This window comes from Carlito syrichta, unplaced genomic scaffold (genome assembly GCF_000164805.1).
Source record: "Carlito syrichta isolate Samal-C Ts95f unplaced genomic scaffold, Tarsius_syrichta-2.0.1 Scaffold111560, whole genome shotgun sequence".
In the NCBI taxonomy this organism is placed as follows: domain Eukaryota; kingdom Metazoa; phylum Chordata; class Mammalia; order Primates; family Tarsiidae; genus Carlito; species Carlito syrichta.
The window spans coordinates 103,775-125,765 of record NW_007055656.1 but is presented as its reverse complement, the minus strand read 5'-3'; the positions used below and the strand labels follow the sequence as shown (position 1 = coordinate 125,765).

Genomic DNA, 21,991 nt, shown 5'->3' with positions numbered 1-21,991 from the left:
CCACCGCAGCCTCGACCTGCTGGGCTCCGGCGATCCTTCCGCCTCAGCCTTCCGAGTAGCCGGAATTACAGGCATGCGCTACCACGCCCGGCTAATTTTTTGAGTTATTGTAGAGATGAGGTCTTGCTGCCCAGGCGGGTCTCGAATCCGCGGGCTCAGGCAATCCACTCACCTCAGCCTCCCAAAGGCGCGGGATTACAGGCTGAGCCCCCAAGCCTGGCATCTATATTTTCTCAAATGAATATTATCGTCATGGTACACACATACACATCAGTTTTGGTTTGTTTTTTTTTAAGATCCTCCTCACGTGTTAACACAGAAACTTCTGGCCCTTCCCTTGCCAGTCTTCTCCAGTTTACAGTGGCTTTTGGTAAAGGCAATTTTATCAGAGGTCCTTGAGCCCAGTGCTAAATAGCTAGTTCTAGGTCTGATTCCCAGTGATACAGAGGTGAGGAAGGGAGACAAATGTCATACCAGGGTCCACATAGCAACTTCCAGAACGATCGTTTGAGTCTTCTTGGGGCTCCGTTTATACTTGCTTCCCACATCCTTTTGCACTGGGTCCAATCACATTAACGTGCAGTTGTGCATGGTGAAGACTGCCGCACTCTTTGGAGCGTGGAGGTAGGCCTTGGGATGGACCCTTTGCTTCCTTCACTCTCTAATTCCTGTGTTTCTTCTCCTCCCACAACTAGCCTCTGAGAGCCAGAACGGGAATGGACTGAGTGCCACACCAGGTCCTGGTGGTGGTCCGCATCCCCCTCACACGCCCTCCCACCCCCCCAGCACCCGAATTACTCGAAGCCAGCCCAACCACACACCTGCAGGCCTTCCCGGCTCCTCCAGCAACCCTGTTAGTAACGGCAAAGAAACCCGAAGGAGCAGCAAGAGATAGCAAGACACTCTTCCTCTTTTCCCGCCACTAACCACGTCCCAAGCATCTGCCGGAGAGCAAAACAGCCTTCTACTGGGCTGCAGCTTTGGGATGGGGTGGTAGTGTAACAGCCTTTTAGCCACTAAACTTCACTGGAGGGGTGGTGAGCAGTGGCCTTATCCACCCTAAGCCCATACCCCCAACCCCCATTGTCCAGCTGAAGCTGGACCCTCTGCCCATCCTCCTTCCTCTTAAGACACAACAGTTGCCATCTGTTTCTTCTGTGTGTTATATGGGAGTCATATGAAATCTCTCCTTCCTAATAAATGTTATCACTCTGTATTGGACTCCCTTACTTTTTGTGGGAAAAGGAAGAGGTTCAGCTGGGTGCGGTGGCGTATGCCTGTAATCCCAGCATTTTGGGAGGCAGAGGCAAGAGGACTGCTTGAGCCCATAGATTTGAGACCAGTCTGGGCAACTGGCCGAGACCTCATCTCTTCAATAAGTCAAAAAAATAGCCGGGCTCGGTGGCTCAGCCTGTAATCCCAGCACGTTGGGAGACTGAGGTGAATGGATTGCCTGAGCCCGCGGGTTTAAGACCTGCCTGGGCAACTTGATGAGACCTCATCTCTACAATAAAATAAAAAATTAAGCCGGGCTCGGTGGCTTAGCCTGTAATTCCACGCCTTTGGGCGGCTGAGGTGAGTGGATTACTTGAGCCCACGGGTTCGAGACCCGCCTGGGCAGTGAGACCTCATCTCTACAATAAACCAAAAAATCAGCCGGGCGTGGTAGTGCATGCCTGTAATTCCAGCTACTTGGAAGGCTGAGGAGGAAGGATAGCTGGAACCCAGCAGGTCGAGGCTGCGGTGGCCGCAAACGGCCACTGCACTCCAGTCTGAGCAACAGAGTGAGACTCCAACTCAAAAAAATAAAATAAAATAAGACAAATAATTAACTGGGCATGGTATCGCGCGCCTGTAGTTCCAGGTATAAATAAATAAATAAGCCGGCTCGGTGGCTCAGCCTGTAATCCCACGCCTTTGGGAGGCTGAGGTGAGTGGATTGCCTGAGCCCGCGGGTTCGAGACCCACCTGGGCAACTCGGCAAGACCTCATCTCTACAATAAATCAAAAATCAGCCGGGCGTGGTAGCGCATGCCTGTAATTCCGGCTACTTGGAAGGCTGAGGCGGAAGGATTGCCGGAGCCCGGAGGTGAGGCTGCGGTGGCCGGGAGCGGCCACTGCACTCCAGTCTGGGCGACAAAGTGAGATTCCAAATAAATAAATAAATAAATAAATAAATAAATAAATGAATGAATAAACAAACAAACAAGCAAGCCAGGTGTGGTGGCACACATCTGTGGTACCAGCTACTTGGAAGGCTGAGGCGGAAGGATCGCCGGAGCCCAGCAGGTCGAGGCTGCAGTGACCAAGAGTATGCCACTGCACTCCAGCCTGGGTGACAGAGTGAGACTTCAAACCCCGCCCCCAAAAAAAGGAAAGGAAGAGGTGAGCAGCCAGGCATATGGGAAGGCAAGGTGTCCCTGGGAGGTGGAAAGTGGATGGGTTACATGTAAGATGGCTAGGCAAAGCGACCTGCCCCTTTAAGGTAGTGTCCCTCCCCTGCCCCCTCCCTGCAGGTGACCCTTGCCCGCCTGCCTGCTTACCCCCTAGCTGGAATCTAGAAGGCTGGGTCCCCCTTCTTCTGGGCGTCCTTCCTGTCTCCTGCTGTCAGGTAATACCAGCCTCGACCCCCTGGACCGATCCCTACCGCCAGTCAGACTTTGTTCACCTGATCTTAGACCCAGATCTTAGAGCTGAAGGGAGCATAGGTCTTCATCTTGTCTTCCCACCAGGGTTTCCCCTTTCCTGGTCATGAATTCCCAGGACTCCGGCTCTCACTCTTCTTGGAGTGAGAAACAGCTAGGAACAGTTTCTTCCCCACGTATCTGGGTTTCCCGCATGTATCTGGGTTTGCCACTGTCTGCCTCTTCCCCTCCTCTCCAGGTTAGGGAAACCTGGTCCAACTTCCCCAGGGAACATGGGGATGGGGGTCGGAGATGAAGTTCAGTGCCAGATGTAAGGTAGGAGGGGTCGGAGTTTATGCGGGAAAGGGCTAAAATGGTACTAGCTGGGTTAGGGGTGGCATGAATTATTTAAGAGGAGAAAACAGGGCCCAGGTTCTCCTTAGCCATGCGACTTTCCCAGGGGCAAAGAGTGGCCCCTCCCTACTCAGGGGCCCAGCAGAGTTTGACCTTTGACCCCAGTCCCAGAGACCAGTGAACCATTAACTCTTCTCTGATGTGAACCTTCCCACACTGGCCCCACCCCTGACCCCGCCCCAAGGCAGGTGGGCTGGGGTGGGGGCTTGTCCATCTCAGCCTTCTACATGACGTGGCCTCTGTTCCACCTGGGCACCTGGACGCCGAGCCTGGACTTCCCCTCCCTGACTCAGAAACCTCTTAACATCCACAGCAGGGCCTGACAGGGGACCCGAGGTGACGGCTCTCAGGCTGGCAGTAGGAGTGAGGCCCTGGGAGTTGAGGGGAGATACAGAAGTAGGGCAACGTTGGGAGGATGGAGCTCAGGGGATGCAGGGTCAGCTCTGGATTAGGGGTGCAGGGAGGTGCTTCAGGAGCTGGCCAACAAGAGTCTGCACCAGGAGCCGATGGGAAGGGAGGAAGAGGGCTAGAACAGAGGCCGCCACTGGACTCGTGGGGAAGAGGGCTACGAGTGACGGCTCTCCCCTGGACCCGAGCCGCAGGTAGAGCGGTAGTTCCAACCCGCTCCTGTTCTTCCAGGGCACGGTCCTCAGGATGTTCCGGGGCGAATAGAAGCTGGAACCAGAGCCTCTAAGCCCCAGTGATGGGGCCCCCAGTGAGTCATTTGCTGGCTGGCTTGTGTGTGTGGATGGTCTTGGCCAGGGTGGGGGCCTCAGTCCCCAACCTGGGCCCTGCTGAGCAGGAGCAGAGCCATTACTTGGCCCAGCTGTTTGGCCTGTATGGAGAGAATGGAACGCTGACCGCAGGGGGCCTGGCACGGCTTCTCCACAGCCTGGGGCTGGGCCGAGTTCAGGGACTTCGCCTGGGACACCATGGGCCTCTGGCTGGTCGGGCAGCAGCCCCAGCCGGAGACAATTCCACACACAGGTACTAGCCCTTCCCCCCCCACAATGACACATCTCTGGCACCTCGAAGTATTTAGGGCAGTCTCCCCAGCTGCCTACATCTGACTTCCTAAAATGAGACCCCTGGAGTTACAATTCTTCAGAGCCCAGCTCCTCGGTGTCCCTTCAAGACCCCTGTTACCTTTATTGCCTTCCAATTTTCTCCTCCTCTTAATCCCTAGGCCCCAGATGTCTTGCTCTTAGTCTGAATGCTCAGTGTCTCCAGACTGATTTGGCTCCCAATTCATAGACTTTTGGCCAGTCTCTTTTTGCTTTCTGTCATCCCCATAGCCCCCATTCCTAGACACTCCCATAAAGGGACAACTCTCAGGTCTTGCTAGGACGGACACTCCAATGGCTGGCCCTCCCTTTTCCCCTAAGCTCCCCGGGGGCCTTGCAAGGTGGTTTTCTGAGAGCACAGGAGTAGATCTGATTTGCCGTCTCACCCTTTCCAGGCTGCAGGACCCTGCGCTGAGTGTGGATGTCTGGGCAGGGATGCCTCTGGGTACCTCGGGGTGGGGTGACCTGGAGCAGTCAAAGGCCCCCCACCTGCCCCATGGGCCAGCCCCCTCGGGCCTGGACCTCTTTCACAGGCTTCTGCTGCTGGACCATTCGTTGGCTGACCATCTAAATGAGGATGTGAGTCTGACCGTCTCTAGGGAGCGGGAAGAAGCCATGGGATTAGATGGCCTGAAATGTTTAGAGTCAATATTTAATAGTTACTTAAAAAAAACACCCCAGCCGGGCTCGGTGGCTCAGCCTGTAACCCCACGTTTTGGGAGGCTGAGGTGAGTGGATTGCCTGAGCCCGCAGGTTCAAGACCTGCCTGGGCAACTTGACGAGACCTCATCTCTACAATAAATCAAAAAATTAGCTGGGCGTGGTAGCATGCACCTGTAGTTCCAGGTACTTGGAAGGCTGAGGTGGAAGGATCACCGGAGCCCAGCAGGTCGAGGCTTCGGTGACCGGGAGCGGCCTCTGCACTCCAGTCTGGGCGACAGAGTGAGACTCCAACTCAAAAAAAAAATCAGCCAGGTTTGGTGGCTCAGCCTGTAATCCCGCACCTTTGGGAGGCTGAGGTGAGTGGATTGCCTGAGCCTACAAGTTCAAGACCTGCCTGGGCAACTTGGCAAAACCTCATCTCTACAATGAATAAAAATTAGCCGGGTGTGGTAGCGCGTGCCTGTAGTTCCAGCTACTTGGAAGGCAGAGGCGGAAGGATCACCGGAGCCCAGCAGGTCGAGGCTGCGTTGGCTGGGAGCGGCCACTGCACTCCAGTCTGGGCGACAGAGTGAGACTCCAACTCAAAAAAAAAAAAAAAAAAAAAAATACCAGCTGGGCATGGTGGCTCATACCTATAATCCTAGTACTTTGGGAGGCAGAGGCAAGAGGATTGCTTGAGCCCATGGGTTCGAGATCAGCCTGGGCAACATGGCAAGACCTCATCTCCACAGTAAATAAAAAAAAATTAGCCAGGCATGGTGGCATGTGCTTGTGGTTCCAGCTACTTGGAAGGCTGAGGTGGAAGGATCACCTGAGCCCAGCAGGTTGAGGCCGCGGTGGCCGTGAGTGTGCCACTGCACTCCAGCCTGGGCGACAGAGTGAGATTCTGACTCAAAAAAGAAAAAAAAAGCCCAATGTGGTCTTAGAGTCTGTTATTTCATTAGTGAAATATGTCCCCTCTGGGCTCAGCAGCTCAGCCTACACCCAGAGCTCCGAGACCCAGTCTAGGGCCACACTTGGTGGAGCAGAGAGTCCCGGGAAAGCAGCCCAGGTGGAAACTGGGGCTGTTTATCTAGGGAGCAGGGAGTGGATGGTTGTCTACATCTATAAAGTCAGAGAACTCGTTTCCCATAAACCTGGGGGTAGACAGAGTGCCTAACCCCACAGCTGGCCCAGTGAGGCGCAGGACGCGCTTGAGCCAGGCTGGCTGCGCACGTGACAGGCTGTTGTGAGGCAGGCTGGCAGGCGGCTCAGGCCCCTCTCCTGTCTGAGATTCTGGCATGGAGAGTGCTAGTTGTCCGCTCCATCATCAGTGAAATGATCTGAAATGATCGTGATGATTGGGTCTTGAGAGGAAGGGAAAGGACAACAATGTTCACCGGCACTGGATTTGCATGGAATTGAATATTTGCATTGGATTGAATACTCTTTTTTTTTTGAGTTGAGGTCTCTGTCCCCCAGGCTGGAGTGCAGTGGCACGATCATGGCTCACTGCCACCTCAACCTCGGCTCAGGGAACCCTCCCTCAGTCTCCCTAAATACTCATAATTGACACACACTGATTATGAGTACCCTTGCCCCAGTCCCCAATGCACCTGCCAGTGTGAGCAAAGGGGACCGTAGGAAAGATCCAGAAGATGGAAGGACAGACATTAAAGGTCTTGATTCCCTAATGTACCACCCCCAACTCTCCTAGTGTCTGAACGGCTCTCAGCTGCTGGTCAATTTCGGCCTGAGCCCCGCTGCTCCTCTGACTCCTCATCAGTTTGCTCTGCTGTGCCCAGCCCTGCTTTATCAGATCGACAGCCGTGTCTGCATCCAAGCCCCAGCCCCTGCACCCCCAGGGGATCTACTGTCTGGTCAGTGAGTAGGGGTGGGTGGGGGGGGTGGGAGTAGGGAGTGGTAGGGAGTGGGACCCATGCCAAGGAAGGAGGTTCACGGGATCCTGCCTCTCCTTGCAGCATACCTCTGGGCCCCTCCCTTCTGCCCCGGCTTGACTTCAGCCCCTGATTCTCTCCAGCCCTGCTGCATAGTGCCCTGGCGGTCCTGGTGCTCAGCCTCCCTGCTCCTCTCTCCCTGCTGCTGCTGCGGCTCCTGGGACCTCGTCTGTTGCGGCCACTGCTGGGCTTCCTGGGGGCCCTGGCCGTGGGCACTCTTTGTGGAGATGCACTGCTACACCTGCTACCGCATGTATGTGAAGCCACCTCCTCAGACCCCTGTCCTTAGTGGTGGATGGCCTCCATGGACCCAAGTGTCCCCAGTCATACGTAGGACATCCTCTCCCGGTGTCTGCCAGCTCCCACATCTCACTCCCTGATCCCCTGGCTTCAGCCCACAGCTTCCTTCTGGTAGAGTGTAAGGGTGAAGGCTTGCCCTGCCCCACATGGGAGGGGGATGTTCTTGGGTGCTGGGGCCTTCAGGGTCCACCCTGACCTCTTCTCTGTCAGGCACAAGAAGGGTGGCATGCAGGAACTAGCGGACGACCAGAGGAGGACCTGGGACCAGGCCTGTCGGTGCTTGGAGGCCTCTTCCTGCTCTTCGTGTTGGAGAATATGCTAGGGCTTTTGCGGCGGCACCAAGGGCTCAGGCCAGTGAGTGACACCCTTTTCTCCTCCTTCTGACGAGACTAGAGTCCTAGCCAAGAACTGGCCAAACAAGTCTGGAGGTGAGGGGCGGTGTGTGCTCCCGGATCTCTGATGTTTGCCGGGTTGTACAGGATCTATCTGCTAACAGAGTAGGTGGGGGCTTCTTAAGCACAGACCCAGGACTTCTGGCCAAATGGCGTCCTTGCTTGAGTTCAAGTCAACAAGAAAGGGGGAGGGATCGACCAGGGAAGAGGGTAGAGGCCAAAGAACATCCCAGGTGCCAGAGGTGGAACCAGGTGTTCGTTTTCCCAGCTTGTGGCCTGGCCTCCCCTTAGCCCCCAGCGGCTGCTGCCTCCTCCACCAGGAGGGATACCCTCCTATTTCAGAGCTGCTGTAGGCGGAAAAGAAGGGATCTCGCCGCACCAAACCTGGACCCGGAGGATGGTGGGGGCATGGCCCTCCAGCCCCTACAGGCCGCTCCAGGTGACTGGGGGAGAAAACGAAGAGGTTTCCAGCTCACAGTCCTCACTGGTGTCACCAACACTGTCCTCCTTCCTGCAGAGCCAGGGGCCCAGGGCCAGAGGCAGCAGGACAGCCAGCCCCCACCAGCCCCAGCCCCTCCTGGGCACCAAGGCCACAGTCATGGGCACGGGGGTGGTGCCAACATCACGTGGATGGTCCTGCTGGGCGATGGGCTGCACAACCTCACCGATGGGCTGGCCATAGGTATGCTGGGCGGGAGCAGAGGGAGGCAGGTCCGACGGGAGGCCGGGCTCCTGATAATGAGCTGGGGCCAGGAGGGCTGTTGGGAGAGGACGGGAGGGCTACGGAGGGAAAGCAGAGGCAGCTCCTGAAGAGACTCTTCTGGACTGACAACGTCCGCTCCGCCGGCCCCAGGTGCTGCCTTCTCCGACGGCTTCTCCAGTGGCCTCAGCACCACCCTGGCAGTCTTCTGCCACGAGCTGCCCCACGAACTGGGTAGGAATGGCAGAAGAGGGGTGGCGCGGAGTCCAGAAAGGGGTGGAGCTTGAGGCCGGCGGGTGCGGCGGGTGAGGGGCAGCCTTGGTTATCCCCTCCCCTCCCGTCATCCTGTCTCCCCAACAGGTGACTTTGCGATGCTGCTCCAGGCGGGGCTGTCCTTTCGGCAGCTGCTGCTGCTGAGCCTCCTGTCCGGAGCCCTGGGCTTGGGGGGTGCCGCCCTGGGGGTGGGGCTCAGTTTGGGCCCTGTCCCCCTCACTCCCTGGGTGTTTGGGGTCACCGCCGGGGTCTTCCTCTACGTGGCCCTTGTGGACATGGTGAGAGGCATGCAGCAGGGCACGGGAGGCGGGCATGGGCGGGAGGCGTCAGGCTTGCCATCCCACCGCCAGCCAGCGCTGGGAAGGGTGTCAGACCACAGGACGAAAGCGACTCAACAGGGGACTGAAGTGTTGGGGTGGGGGCTGCTGGCATTTTCGGACACCCTCCCCCTCGGCCGTTGAGGTCAGAGACGGCCGGAACCCTGATACTGTCTCTCCTTGCAGTTGCCGGCCCTACTGCGTCCTCCGGAGCCCCTGCTGGGGCTGCACGTGCTGCTGCAGGGGCTGGGGCTGCTGCTGGGGGGCTGCCTCGTGCTGGCCATAGCCCTGCTGGAGGAGCAGCTCCTGCCCTGGGCCTCTGAGGACTGACAGGCCGGGCGAAGGGGTCCGGGTCGCCCTTCCTTCCCCCCAGCCCCAGGAATGGAGGCGGGACACAGGGCCGGTAGGAGCAACAGGATTTTAATAAACAGAACCCATCCCAAAGCCAGGACTACGACAGTTGTACTTGCACCAAAACAGCATAGAAAACCAGGATGTGGTGGGAGGACTCGAAGCAGGTTGGGGGGACATGAGTGGGGGCCTGGAGGGTGCAGGGTCATCCATCTGCAGGGAGAGCATTGTGCTTTAGCCCAGGGGGGAGGGGGGCAGGGCAGATGCATGGAGGTCCCCACGTTACCTGCTGCCCTCGGCACCCTGGGGATGCAGCCGTCTGGGCACAGCTGCCCTTTATTGCTGCCCACCAGCATGAAACACCCCCGACCCCAACACTAGCACCACGGATGATCCGGGGCAGGGAGAGGGCAGGCATGGGGAAATTGCTTAGAGAAAGATTCCACTAGAATCCAGTGAATTGTGCTCAGTTCTCTTTACTTCCTACAACCGAGTACATGGGTCACAGGGTGGAGGGTGCAACAGGACATGGAACATGCCCTTCCGTGCCCCCCAACACACACCTGCACACAGGATGGTGGTGTCTGCAGCATCACAGGTCATGCAGGGCATGGGGAAGGGGAGGTTCACACACACAGAGATGCCCACAGTGGGTACCAGACAGAGAACACCCCTGAATATACATAGCTGTACATGGGAACTCCCAGGTCCCCGCCCAACCCTCTCCCCTGTCTTGCTGTCCCCCAGGCAGGGGACTGTATTGCTTTGAGAGAGCCACCCTGGGGGCTGCTCTGCCAGGCACCCTCCCCCCACCCGCCCCATTTTGGCACATCTGCGAGACACTCGGCAGCAGGAGGCACCTCCCTCCCAGGCTCCTGCAGCTGGAGTTGGGGGAGGGGGCAGGAGACTCCTCCTCCATCCTTCCCCAGCCTTCCCCAAACCCCTGCCGTGCCCACTCCAGCCAGAACCCACCCCCCCAAACACACACACACAAAGCTGAGCTATCCAGGAATACGAGGGGACCGAGGAGATTGTCCGGGATGGGAGCGGAGGCAGAGGGGGGGAGAAGACTGGAAGCAGAGACCCCCCGGGGTGGGGGGAAGACTGGCACAACAGCTACTTAGTGCAATTGGAGAGGGTGCCCAGAGTGAGGGTGGAGTCGGGAGGGGAGGCTCTCCCCAACCTCCCTGGGGGCAGAGTCAGGCTTCCAGATTCCCCAGGGAAAGGGCTAAGCAGGAAGGAGCAAGGGCCAAGGGCGGATCCTCTCGGCACCGCCACCCTTCGCCCTCCCAGATGCAGTGACAGTGTCCCCCTCACACCTAAGTGGGCAACAGCAGCCTTGGAGTCAGTACCTTCAAGTAATTCAAAGAGCAGACCCTCACCACCCAGCTTCCCTGTCTCTGGGATTTGGTCGCTTCTCTAGGGGCTGGGTTGGGAGGAAGGAGTGCCCAGGCAAGACCCTTTCCTCTCACCTTCCTCTTCCCAGACCACTGGGCTTGGTCCTCTGACTCCTCACCTCTGCCCTGCCCAACCTGGGTCAAGGTCGCAGAGGGCAGGAGCCACCATGATGAGAGGAGAAGGGGCTGCTTTGTTCCTTATCCCTCCTTCTTAAAGGTAGGGTTCAACTAGTGGGATGGGGGCCCATACTGGTTTGCCCCGGAGTAGGGTTTCTGGGCTAGGGTCTGTAAGGCTATTTTCCTTTGCGGTGGGAAGGAAGGTGGGGGATGAACACCGGGTAAGGGGAGAGGGTGAGAAATGGCTGGGAGGAAGGGGCCTCCCTGCTGGAGCACGGTCACTGGAGTCATTTCGACAGAGTGGCATGCGCGTGCACAAGACACACGGTGTGCCTGCTCTCAGCCCTGCCAGCCTGGCCCCAGCCCCATCTCTGAGGACCCTTTCCAAGACCCGGAGAAGGTTTTGGGGGTAGAGCTGTAGAACCGTTCATTCTGGCCCCGCGCACCCCACCCCCAGCCTCTTCTCCCCTTCTAGGTCCAGGGAGGAAGAAGGTGCTGGGTGGGCAGACAGTGGTGGAAACAGTATTGAGTTTTCCTTTGGTTACATATTGAAGGCAAAGGTGAGCTGGACTTACAGTCAAAACGGATAGGGGCGAGGAAGGAAGAGGGCCACGGCTGGGGCTGGGGAGGGAGGCAGGCCCGCCTCAGCCCCTCCACCCCAAGGAACGTGTCTACACGGGGTAACAGTCCCTCAGTCTCACCTCTCCCCCCCCACAGCACCAAACAAAAGGAGAAGCCCCTCCCCCAGGGGCTGCTCCCCACCCCAACCTGGGCTGTACATTCAGTGGTTTTCAGCAGTCCTATGGCTCAGGGGGCCACGGGGCAGGGGAGGTGGCCCGTCGGTCTCAGTTGGACAGTGGCAGTGACCCGGGTCTGTCGGTCCATCCTGGGACCCACAGTTTGTGCCATTTGTTTTTCTGAAGGATAGTACACAACCCTACCAGAGCCACCGCCCAATCAGAAACATCCCCCCAGAAATCAGAAACGAAAAACTGGCTCTTGTCATCTCACCCTCTAATTCACACGTCTGTTTCCCTGTCTCCTATGTAGCCGTCGCTCTGTCTCCTTTGCTGGGACCTGGGGCTGCTCCCAGGGTCCTCACTTAAAATAGGCCTTTTCACAAAAGTGCTTATTACTTGAAGCAAGTGCTTTAGAGCTGTGGTGGGGAGAGGGGGAGGGGAAGAGGGCGAAGGGAAGGAGGTGTCTCCTCCCCTCCCTCCCCCCCTTAAGATTGGGGGGCATTCTGCCTGTTTTACTTCTCCACACCCGTTTAAGTCAAAGAGGTTAAAAAAAAATCTTAATATTAAAATAAATATGTGGCCATGAGAATGGTCAAAATGCTTCAAAGAACACTAGGGGCTGGGAGCCCAGGGTGGGGTGTGGGGTTTCCTTTGGCATAAAGAGAGGAGGCTGCTCGTCCCCCAGGCCTCCTCACAGCCACATGAGGGGGGACAGAGGACTCCCCACCACCTCCCAGCACTGCTGACAGTGTGCGGAGGGGCGGCAGGGAGCAGACAGCCACCAGAAATCTCTTCTCGCAAGACAAGGGGGCTCCCGACAAATACTCAGACTCTTCCTGTCATTGCCAAATGTCGATAAAGGAGAACACGACTGACACCCGAGCTTTCTCTGAGGACCCATCCCCTGCTCCCCTTGCCCCCACCATCGAATTCCCAGCACCAAGATGAGAGGAAGGGGGCGGAATGGGAAGAGGAATGGGAAGATGTTAGGAGAGAGAACTGGAGTTCGGGGCAAGCTTTGCAGAACCAGCAGGGGTGGGGGTGGGGCTGCAGCCCTTAAGAGAGGTCACACTGATTGTCGTAGAGGGGAGGGCGGGGTGAAGGGAGGCGGGTAAGAGGGGCATCGCAAGGCCCTTTGGCTCTGAAAACAAAAATGAAAACAAAAAGCTGCACAACCCTTCTCACCAATAACGGTCATTTGGAAGCCTTGAAATGCTTTAGGAACTGAGGACTGGAGGAAGCAAGACACGCAGAGAGGGTAGAAGGGGACCATGAGAAGGACTCGGACAAACACCCCAGGCTTCAGGGAACCAGCATGAGGTATGGTTAAGGGTGTCTGCTGGGGAGGGAGGGGTCCCTGGGACGCCCCCTCTACCCTCAGCCCACCCTTGGTAAGGGTGGCAAGACATGCGGGGACACGGCGGGAAAATGGGTAAGATTGCGAATAAAGCAAACGTGGGTGGGGGAAGGAGGTTGAGGGGTACCCCGGTGGGAGACCCTGTACTGTGTAAACGAAGCCTGTCCAGTTCTCAGGGGACAATACTGATGGCAGCCAAACTGGGCGAGGATGCGCTGGGGGTGCAGGACCTCTATTCAAGTTCTGTGTCTTGGCCCCTGGCTGAGGTATTGAGTGTGAGGAAGGGAACACTGGGCTACTGAACGGGTCCAGCTGTCCGGGGGGCTTCACCAGAAGATGGGTGGACAGAGCACTTAAAGGGACCAGGGCCAAATTCAATGCTACATTTAAAGAGAAAACTGCCCCTTCCTCACTCCAGCCCAGTTTGGCTTGTGGGGTGCAACTTTTAGAGATCTTCTCAGTGCAGCCCCTAGCTCAATTCCATCTCTCCCCACTGCTGGGAGGCAGAGACCAAGCCCCACTATCCCATCATCTCTTAGACCAGAGCTTCCTCCTCACACTGGAGGGGAAGCCTGGGTCCCAAGTAGCCATGGTCCCTAGCCAGCCCTGCCCCTCCCACCATCTTTGGCTTCAGATCAGGAGTGACTAGGGACAGTGGGTACTCTTGGACATAAAGGAAGGCGGAGGCAGTCAGGGGCACAGAGGAACTGTGGGATTCGGGGCACAGGAGGAAGAACACGGGCCCTCCTCCACATACATGCAAACACATGCCTGAAACACACAGGACATACTAGGGCTGTTTTGAAATGGGCAGGAAATTAATTTGTTTCTTCCCCTAAAGGATAAAACGCTTACTTAAAAATTCATGACAAGCCTCAAAATTTGGGGAAAGGAGAGCCAGGGAGGGAATGGCCGCAGGCTCTGCTCTCCCAAAAGAAGTTAAAAGAAAGAAGCAAGGTTAAAGTGCGTGGTTACGGGGCCAGGCCAGGAGTGGGGGGGGGGGAGGGGCAGGCTGTGGGGGCAGAACCAGCCCTTGATTTGCATATGAGGAGCCAGGGGAGAGTGCAGGATTGGGGCCCAGGTACAGTAGTTGCTGCTTCAAGTGTTTTGCATTTGAACTTTAGGGATGACAGGGTACAGAAGTGGAGGGAAAGCTCCAGGCCCCAGTGCTAAATACCCTCCCCCCTTGTCCTCTAGCTGCCCCTGAAGGGGGAGGGGGACACCCCCAGAGTGCTCACACAGTACCAGAAATTAAGGCTTCTCACTGCTGCGGGGATGGAGGGACCAGCCGAGCAGGGAGGCAGTGATGGGTATGGAAGAAGAGGAGGGGGTCTGCCTGGCAGTGGGGAAAGAGGAGGAGGGGCACAGAGAGGAGAGTCAGAGGAGGAGTGGGGGAGCTGGCAGCAGAAAGGGGAGCTGAGAGATGGAGTCAAAGAGAGGAAAGCCAGGCATTTAGCAATCATTTTGGGACACTTGGCAGAAGGGGGGGCCCTGGGGGTACCAAGGGCCTGGGGTGCTCCCTGTCAGTCCCAGACCCCTGCCAGGCCAGTATGGTACGGCAAAGGGGCAAGCAGCTGCTCCCCAGTGCTTCCTTCCCCCGCTCCGTCCCTTCCACCCAGTCGTGTTCTCCTTTAAAGTGCCCTAAATGTTTAGACTTTTTCTAAATAAATAGAATTAGATATCAAGCCACCGGCAGGGGGAGGAACACCGGAGGGGGCTACTCAGAGTAGCAGCCATCTAACCCAATGGCGCCATGCCGCTCCTGGCTGTAGGGGCAGGAGGCCCCATGAGGCAGGGCGCCACAGCCACCCACCGTCTTGGCGGCTGCGATGCCGCAGTTCTTGAGCAGGCTGAAGCTGAAAGGACTGACGGCGTCCTTGGGTGGGAAAGGCTTCATGGTGGAAAGGATCAAGGCCAGGCAGTCTGCCACATCTTTGTTGGGGGCGCAGGCCAGTGCTGGGGTGTGACCTGCAGGGCCAAGGGGAGAACTGAGGCACAGGGTTCTGCATCCCTGGGTCCCATCCACCCCACCCCCAGGCCCTGAGGTCTCTTATCTGTGGGGGGAGCCCAGGCAGGCAGCACCCAGCATGGTCAGAATGCAAGGGCGACGGGGGCCCAGGAAGGCTGACAGGCAGATTCTCAGAATGTGGGGTAAAGGGCGGAGCATGGGAGGAAAGCCTGGGGGTGGGGAGGTCTTCCTGACCCTGCTGGCTCCACCTAGTTCCATCAGACTCCCCTCTGAGACTCCAGAGTACTGGTGTTGGGTCCCTGCTCTGAAGAGTTCCCTTGGGAAGAAAATCTCATTTATAGCAAGGTTAAGAAGTCACCTCCTGAAGAATGTCCCTGACCCCAAACCCGGGAGAGGCGGGGGGCTCTGGACCCCACCCACCTTCTTCATCCACAGCTAGCACTGTGGCCCCACGACTCAGCAGGGCCTGCACCACAGAGGCTAGACCATTCCGGGCAGCAATGTGGAGTGGCCTTGGAAGAAAAAAAAAGGAAGGAGCATGAAGCCAGTGGGATGCCAAGCTGCCCTTCCACACAAGCAGGGTGGTGAGGGCGCTGAACAAATACAGTGGGTTCCAGAGAGCCCCTGGGATGGGGCTGCTCTGTCTTCACCCACCTGCCTCCCCCAGCCAGGAGCCCCCTTTCCCAGGCACTCACATCTGCAGCGCACTGTTGGTAGCATTGATAAGGCCAAGGTCTTGGGTTTCTGCCAGGATCATGAGGGCGCACTTCTCATGGCCCTGAGGGAGGGGAACAGAGAGCGGAGACCTGTGATGTGAACTTGTGACAGCCACAGGGTAGGGTTTGGGGAGGGTGGTAGGCACACAGGGAGCTGTCCCACCAGTCAGGCTGGACAATCGTCACTTCTGCTCCAGTCCTCTCTGCTTCCAAGACCGACCCCCTTCAGAATGCCCTGCCCTTCATGCAGCCCCCCGCCCGCCCCCGGTCACTCAGGCAGTACCTTGCTGCAAGCCAAGTGGAGGGCCGTGTTCTTGTTCTCATCCAACACAGTAAGGTCCGCCTTCCCTCGGTACAGCAGAAATTCTACAAGAGACACATGATAGAGGGACTGACGCCTCCCCCAGAGTAGCAGCCTTCTGGGCGCTCCACCCTCCCAGCTGCACACGTTTTGCATCCTATTCACAGAGGGGCAGACATCCAAAGACCCCCCTCCGGCTTCCTGAGCCCCAGCCAGCCCCACAAGCAGGGCCAAGTGACTGTGCCAACACCCCAGGGGAGCCTCCCTTTCACACGTGGCCCCTACACACCCACAGCAGCAGTCTGCCCGTTCTCAGCCGCCGTCATGAGCGCAGTGCGGCCAGTGTGGTCAGTGGCGTTCACCTCGGCCTGATGCTGCAGCAGCATCCGGAGCCCAGAGACATTGTCCGCGAAGGCAGCGGCGTGAAGGGGGGTCCTGTGGGTGGGGTCAGGGGACACTGAGTAGGGAAGGGGCGTCTGCCTGAGCAGAAAGAGGAAGCAGAGGCAACTCAGCTTCTCCCCATGTCTGCTGCCACTCACCGTCCTTTGGCATCTCGGCTGTTCACAATCTTGGCACCCAGAGCTCCCAGCAGCATCTCTGTGGTGCTGTCCTGGTTATTAATTCTGCAGGAAGAAGTAGGCGGGATCATCAGGAGGGACAAGGGAAGTGGATACTCCCCTGAGCCCAGGTCATAGCCCCTCCAGAGGGACTGATGCAGAAGGGACTTACACTGCACAGTGCAAAGGAGTGAAGGGATTTCCTTCCAGGTATGAAAACGGGCTGTGTTCAAGTAACAACTCCAGACAATCTTCATGTCCTGGGCAACAGGAAGAAAGAGCAATGGAGAGAAACAACCAGGTTCTCTACGCCTATCCTGTTTTCTTTTTCTTTTTCTCTCATAAAAATTTTTTATGTTTTTATTTATTTTTTATACATCAATATTTTTTATTTTGATATTGTGGGGTACAGTTTAGGGTTAGGTATACAAATATGCTTCGTTCAGGCACCCTTGTTGATAAGGGGTGTCTCCCCGTATCCTGTTTTCTTAACGCCCTATTCTGCTTCCGGATTCAGATCAACTCAGGTCTCTCTCACAACCCATGCGTCCCCCTATACACCCGACAAGCTCTTGTGTCCACGAAGGTCCCCGGCTGTACCAGTGTAGGAGGCCCAGTGCATGGGCGAGTATCCGCTGTAATCCACCCCGGCGTCCAGGGGGTCTGTGGAAAGGGCAGCCTGCAGCAGGGTCCGCAGCACTGCAGTGTGACCACAGGCTGAGGCCAGGTGAATGGGTGTGCGGCCCTTAAAGTCTCGGCACAGCACAAACGCGTCGTGGTCCAGCAGGGCAGCAAGGCAGTCCTCACAGCCAGTCACTGCCTACAGGGGACACACAGTGTTGGGGGGTGAAAAGCCTCTCCCCTTCCACTGGCCTGCTGCTGGGGGTTGGCCCCAGAGTAAGAACCACTTCAGGTTGGGTGTGGTGGCTCACACCTGTAATTACTGCACTTGGGGAGGCAGAGGTTAAAGAACTGCCTGAGCCCAGGGGTTTGAGACCAGCACGAACAACTTGGCGAGACCTAATTTCTACAATAAATAAAAAATTAGCTAGGTGTAGTGGCACATGCCAGGGGTCCCAACTATTTGGAAGGCTGAGGTGGAAGGATCACCTAAGCCCAGCAGGTCGAGGCTATGGTGGCTGTGAGTGTGCCACTGCACTCCAGTCTGGGTGACAGAGTGAGATTACTACTTAACAAAAAAAAGGGCTGGGCTCGGTGGCTCAGCCTGTAATCCCAGCACTTTGGGAGGCCCTTGGATTGTCTGAGGCGAATGGATTGTCTGAGCTGCGAGTTCAAGACCCACCCGGGCAACTTGGTGAGACCTCGTCTCTACAAGAAATTAAAAAATTAGTTGGGTGTAGTAGTGTGTGCGCCTGTAGTTTCGGCTACTTGGAAGGCTGAGGCGGAAGGATCGCCGGAGCCCAGCAGGTTGAGGCTGTGGTAGCCGGGAGCATGCCACTGCACTCCAGTCTGTGACAGAGTGAGACTCCAACTCAAAAAAAAAAAAAAAAAAGAAGGCTGGGTGCAGTGGCTTATGCCTGTAAACCCAGCATTTTGGGAGGTCAAGGAAAAAGGACTGCCTGAGCCCAGAGGTTCGAGACAAGACTGGGCAACTTGAGATCTTGTCTCTACAATAAATTAAAAAAAAATTAGCTGGGTGTGGTGCTGCATGCCTGTAGTTCCAGCTACTTGGAAGGCTGAGGTGGAAGGATTGCCTGAGCCCAGCAGGTTGAGGCTGGGGTAGCCGTGAATGTGCCACTGCACTCCAGTCTAGGCAACAGAGTGAGACTCCAACTCAAAAAGAACAAAAAGAACTACTTCAGTGCTCTAATCTCTGTTTATTTTTACTTTTTATTTTTGAGTCAGCATCTCACTGTTGCCCAAGCTGGAGTGCAGTGGCACACTCACGGCCACCGCAGCCTCAATCTGCTAGGCTTAGGCAATTCTGCCTCAGCCTTTCAGGTAGCTGGAACCACAGGTGCACGTTACCACGCCTGGCTTATTTTTTGATTTATTGTAGAGACAAGGTCTCACCAAGTTGCCCAGGCTGGTCCTGAACTCCAGGGACCAGGCAGTCCTCTCACTTTGGCCTCCCAAAGTGCTGGGATTATAGGCTGAGCCACCACGCCCAGCCTGCAAGTCTTTCTAAGTGTAAGGGATCAGGATCTCCTCTTTGCCAACAACCAGGTGGGGTTCTGGAGTGAAGGCCCAATGGAGAGCGAGAAAGAGACTAGGAATCAATAAGTCCTGTGGGAAGGGTGCAGTGGTTCACGCCGGTAATTCCAGCACTTTGAGAGGCCGAAGCAGGAGGACTGCTTGAGCCCAGGAGTTTGAGACCAGCCTGGGCAACTTGGTGAGACCTCATTGCTACAAAAAAACTAAAAAATTAACTGGGTATGGAGGCACACATCTGTAGTCTCAGCTACTTAGGACTCAGGAGGCTGAGGCAGGAGGAAAGATCATCTGAGCCCAGGAAGTCCAGGTTGCAGTAACATGTGACTACGCCACTGCACTCCAGCCTGGGCAACAGAGTGAGACCCTGACTCAAAAAAAAAAAAAAAAGTCCAGCAGGAGGAGGAGGCAATTTAGGACAAGTGATAGTAGAGAAAGACCTGGGTGGTGGCACCATTATCTGATGGGACAGGGCCAGCAGGTATCCTGGGCAGATCCTGGAAGGTAAGCACGTGGTTGTGTAGTTACAACACACGATAATCAGGGAGATCAGCTGGGATGTTGGGGGCTCATCCAGGAACAAGCCCAGCAAGCCTGGGCACAAAATCCTGGCTCGCCTTCTCAGTTATCAAACACCCTGCTGCTGGTGGGGCCTATGCGCCCACATCGAGGATCATCTGGGAGCAGTCCCACCCAGGAACTCACTCACCCCACGGTGAAGGGCAGTGCGGCCTCGAAGGTCAGCAGCATCAGCTGTGGATCCTTTCTCTAGCAGCAGATGTACACAGTCCACGTGGCCATTCATGATGGCCAGCATCAGTGGGGTTCTATGGAGGGGGCAGGAGAAAGGGTGAGGGTCCAGCAGGGACTGGAAAGCCTGTGGCCACCCCTGCCCACACTCACTGTCCATAGGCATCCATGACATCTGTGATGTCGGCGCGTTCCCCACTGTCGATCAGCAAGTGCAGGGAGTCAGTGTGGCCAGAGGCAGCTGGGGAAGAATAGGGAGCCTGTATCAGGGCAGCATCAGGAGGGGTAAGGGAGGCCAGGTCAAGCCTGAAGGACTCGGAGTGGAGGTTATGGAAGACCTGAGGCAGGGACAAATCTTTGAGGACAGGAAGCTGCGAACCAGCGCTTGAAGTTTCCGTTCTCCTCACCCTACACCACTTCTAGCCCAACCCCATCCAGGAGGGATCTGATGGCAAGGGCAGGGCAGCGGCCCAAAGGGGGCACTAACCAGCAGCGTGCAGGGGCGTCCACTTGCGCTTGCGCTCCTTGATGAGGGCAGAGGCGCCATGGGCCGTAAGCACCTCCACACACTCAGTAGAGCCTCGCTCAGTGGCCAGGAAGAGTGCAGTCCGGCCCTTGTGGTCCCTTACATCCAGATTCACCAGCGTTTCGGCCAGCGTCTTCAGGGCTTCACAGTGACCGTTGTAGGCCTGGCGGGTGAGGTGATCCATGGACATGGCTCAGGACATTCCCCTGCCCCTCCCTGCCCCAACTCTGCTCTTGGGGCTCTCGGGGAGGCTCCAGACTGAGCCCTCTGCCAGCTCCTTGGGCCCCTCAGGGCCTCTTCCCCTGCACTGTGCTCACCCCTCTCCGGATAATCGCCTGCCTGCTTGCCACAGCTCCGTAAGAAGGCGGAAGCAAGGATAAATTCACAAGCGCCAACAGCTGTGTGTGGGCCAGGGCAGGCAGACACAAGAAAGGCAAGAGGAGAAGACTTGGGACTCACAGCTAAGTGCAAAGGACTGACTGGAATGGTGCTCTCCACATCCTCCAGGCAGTTAAAGGACATTTCTAAGAGCTGCAATAGACAGGAAAGCAGGTGCTGAGAGCCTGGAACTCCCAAGGTGTTACCCCACTCCCCCACTCACAGTATTCCCCCCAAGACCCTGGATCTAAAGACCACGTTTGATTCAACAGCCCTTTGGTTTCAGAATCCATAAACCCTGAAGTGGACTGTGTGCCCTGCCCCCACCTCCCTCCCCGCAGGCTGGATCCCAACACATACCAGTTCGAGGTTCTGTCTGTTGCCATAGGCGGCTGCATAGTGCACAGCTGTGTAGCCCTGCCTGTCCCGCAGAGAAGGGTCTGCACCGTTATCCAGTAAGAACTCCAGACAGCTGGGGAGCCAGGAGTAGACTGTGAGCCAGGGACAGGCCCAGCCCAGGAGAGCACAGTTCTGGGAGGGCCAGGAGAGAGGGGCAAGGGTGCCCCTCAAGGCCTACCTGGATACCACCCTTCCCTGGCCCTGGGAAGGCTCTCTAAATCCTGCCCATTCCTCAACCTTCTCAAGGTCTGCCCTGAACCCCTCTGGCTCCAGTGCCCTCCTTTATCCTCTGAGGACGTCGGGCATGATGAGTAGTGACCAATTCCCTCTGCTCATCACGCTCTCCTCCTGCAGGCTCGCTGACCCCTGCCTAAGACACCTCTTTCCACAATCCGAAGATGTCTATTCATCTCAAATGCAGCTCCAGCACCTGTCCTCTGGAAGGCCACCCCAGCCTGCTCTAGGAAGATGCCTCCTTTGTATGCCCTTGGCAGCCTTCTCACATCTCAGTAGTCGTAGTAGCAGTAATAATAATAATAAAGTAGCTAGCAGTTCCTATGTGTTCTAAGCACTTCATGTGTATTAAATAATTTAGGGCCGAGTACAGTGGTTTAGCCTGTAATCCCAGCACTTTGGTAGGCCGAGGTTAGAGGACTGCCTGAGCCCAGGGGTTTGAGACCATCCTGGGCAACTTGATGAGACTCTGTCTCTTCAATAAAGTAAAAAAATTTTCCAGGTGTGGTAGAGTGCATCTGTAGTTCCAGCTACTTGGAAGGCTGAGGTTGAAGAATCGCCTAAGCCCAGCAGGTTGAGGCTGTGGTGGCTGTGAATGTGCCACTGCACTCCAGTCTGGGCGACAAGAGTGAGACTCTAACTCAAAAAACAAACAAAAAAACTTTAATCTTCATAATAATCCGATGAGGCAGATACTACTTTTATCCCTACTAAGAGTGAGAAAAGAGAGGTTAAGTAATTTGCCAAAGGTCACATAGAAAAGTCACATGGGAGCCGGGCTCGGTGGCTTAGCCTGTAATCCCGCGTCTTTGGAAGGCTGAGGTGAGTGGATTGCCTGAGCCTGCGGGTTCGAGACCCGCCTGGGTAGGCGAGACCTCATCTCTACAATAAATCAAAAAATCAACCGGGCGTGGTAGCACATGCCTATAATTCTGGCTACTTGGAAGGCTGAGGTGGAAAGATCGCTGGAGCCCAGCAGGTCGAGGCTGCGGTGGCTGGGAGCGGCCACTGCACTCCAGTCTGGGTGACAGAGTGAGACTCCAACTCAAAAAAAAAAAAAAAAGTCACTTGGGGCCGTTTACGGTGGCTCAAGTCTATAATTTCAGCACTTTGGGAGGCTGAGGCGAGAAGGTTGCCTGAGCCTGCAGGTTCAAGACCAGCCTGGACAACATGGTGAGACCTCGTTTCTACCACAAAATTAAAAAATTAGCTGGGTGTGGTAGTGCACACCTGTAATTCCAGCTACCTGGAAGGCTGAGGCAAAAGGATCGCTGGAGTCCAGCAGGTTGACACTGGGGTGGCCGTGAGCATGCCACTGCACTCCAGCCTGGGTGATGGAGTCT

General features: G+C 56.4%; 3 protein-coding genes across 8 annotated transcripts in view; 2 read left to right on the top strand and 1 right to left on the bottom strand.

Annotated features, from left to right (window-relative positions):
- Positions 1–1,214, top strand: part of NABP2 (nucleic acid binding protein 2) — a 6,203-nt gene extending 4,989 nt beyond the window's left edge. For all 5 annotated transcript variants that reach the window (XM_008070254.2, XM_008070239.2, XM_021718331.1 and 2 more), the window contains exon 7: positions 696–1,214. In XM_008070254.2, coding sequence (XP_008068445.1) covers positions 696–895 — 200 coding nt within the window. In that variant the 3' untranslated portion in view covers positions 896–1,214. The remainder of the gene's footprint in view (positions 1–695) is intronic.
- A 1,308-nt stretch (positions 1,215–2,522) lies between these two features.
- Positions 2,523–9,128, top strand: SLC39A5 (solute carrier family 39 member 5). 2 transcript variants are annotated; one of them, XM_008070235.1, is made up of 13 exons: positions 2,523–2,611; positions 2,733–2,788; positions 3,332–3,374; positions 3,678–4,025; positions 4,498–4,681; positions 6,462–6,624; positions 6,786–6,955; positions 7,213–7,356; positions 7,737–7,833; positions 7,912–8,076; positions 8,248–8,328; positions 8,455–8,645; positions 8,871–9,128. In XM_008070235.1, the coding sequence occupies exons 4-13, from the start codon at positions 3,742–3,744 to the stop codon at positions 9,012–9,014; spliced, it is 1,623 nt and encodes a 540-aa protein (XP_008068426.1). In that variant the 5' UTR covers positions 2,523–2,611; positions 2,733–2,788; positions 3,332–3,374; positions 3,678–3,741; the 3' UTR covers positions 9,015–9,128. The 2 variants fall into 2 exon arrangements, with proteins under 2 accessions (XP_008068426.1, XP_021573988.1); XM_021718313.1 differs by lacking the exons at positions 2,523–2,611; positions 2,733–2,788 and having other exon boundaries at positions 3,155–3,374.
- ANKRD52 (ankyrin repeat domain 52) overlaps positions 9,089–21,991 on the bottom strand; it is a 23,124-nt gene continuing 10,221 nt past the window's right edge. Inside the window, exons 15-28 of the mRNA XM_021718298.1 lie at positions 20,376–20,487; positions 20,097–20,168; positions 19,599–19,800; positions 19,265–19,352; positions 19,071–19,188; positions 16,790–17,009; positions 16,362–16,449; positions 16,172–16,255; positions 15,922–16,067; positions 15,615–15,697; positions 15,311–15,393; positions 15,036–15,127; positions 14,460–14,614; positions 9,089–9,248 (exon numbers count right to left, since the gene is read on the bottom strand). Of these exons, the coding sequence (XP_021573973.1) occupies positions 9,105–9,248; positions 14,460–14,614; positions 15,036–15,127; positions 15,311–15,393; positions 15,615–15,697; positions 15,922–16,067; positions 16,172–16,255; positions 16,362–16,449; positions 16,790–17,009; positions 19,071–19,188; positions 19,265–19,352; positions 19,599–19,800; positions 20,097–20,168; positions 20,376–20,487 (1,687 nt within the window). The 3' untranslated portion in view covers positions 9,089–9,104. The remainder of the gene's footprint in view (positions 9,249–14,459; positions 14,615–15,035; positions 15,128–15,310; positions 15,394–15,614; positions 15,698–15,921; positions 16,068–16,171; positions 16,256–16,361; positions 16,450–16,789; positions 17,010–19,070; positions 19,189–19,264; positions 19,353–19,598; positions 19,801–20,096; positions 20,169–20,375; positions 20,488–21,991) is intronic.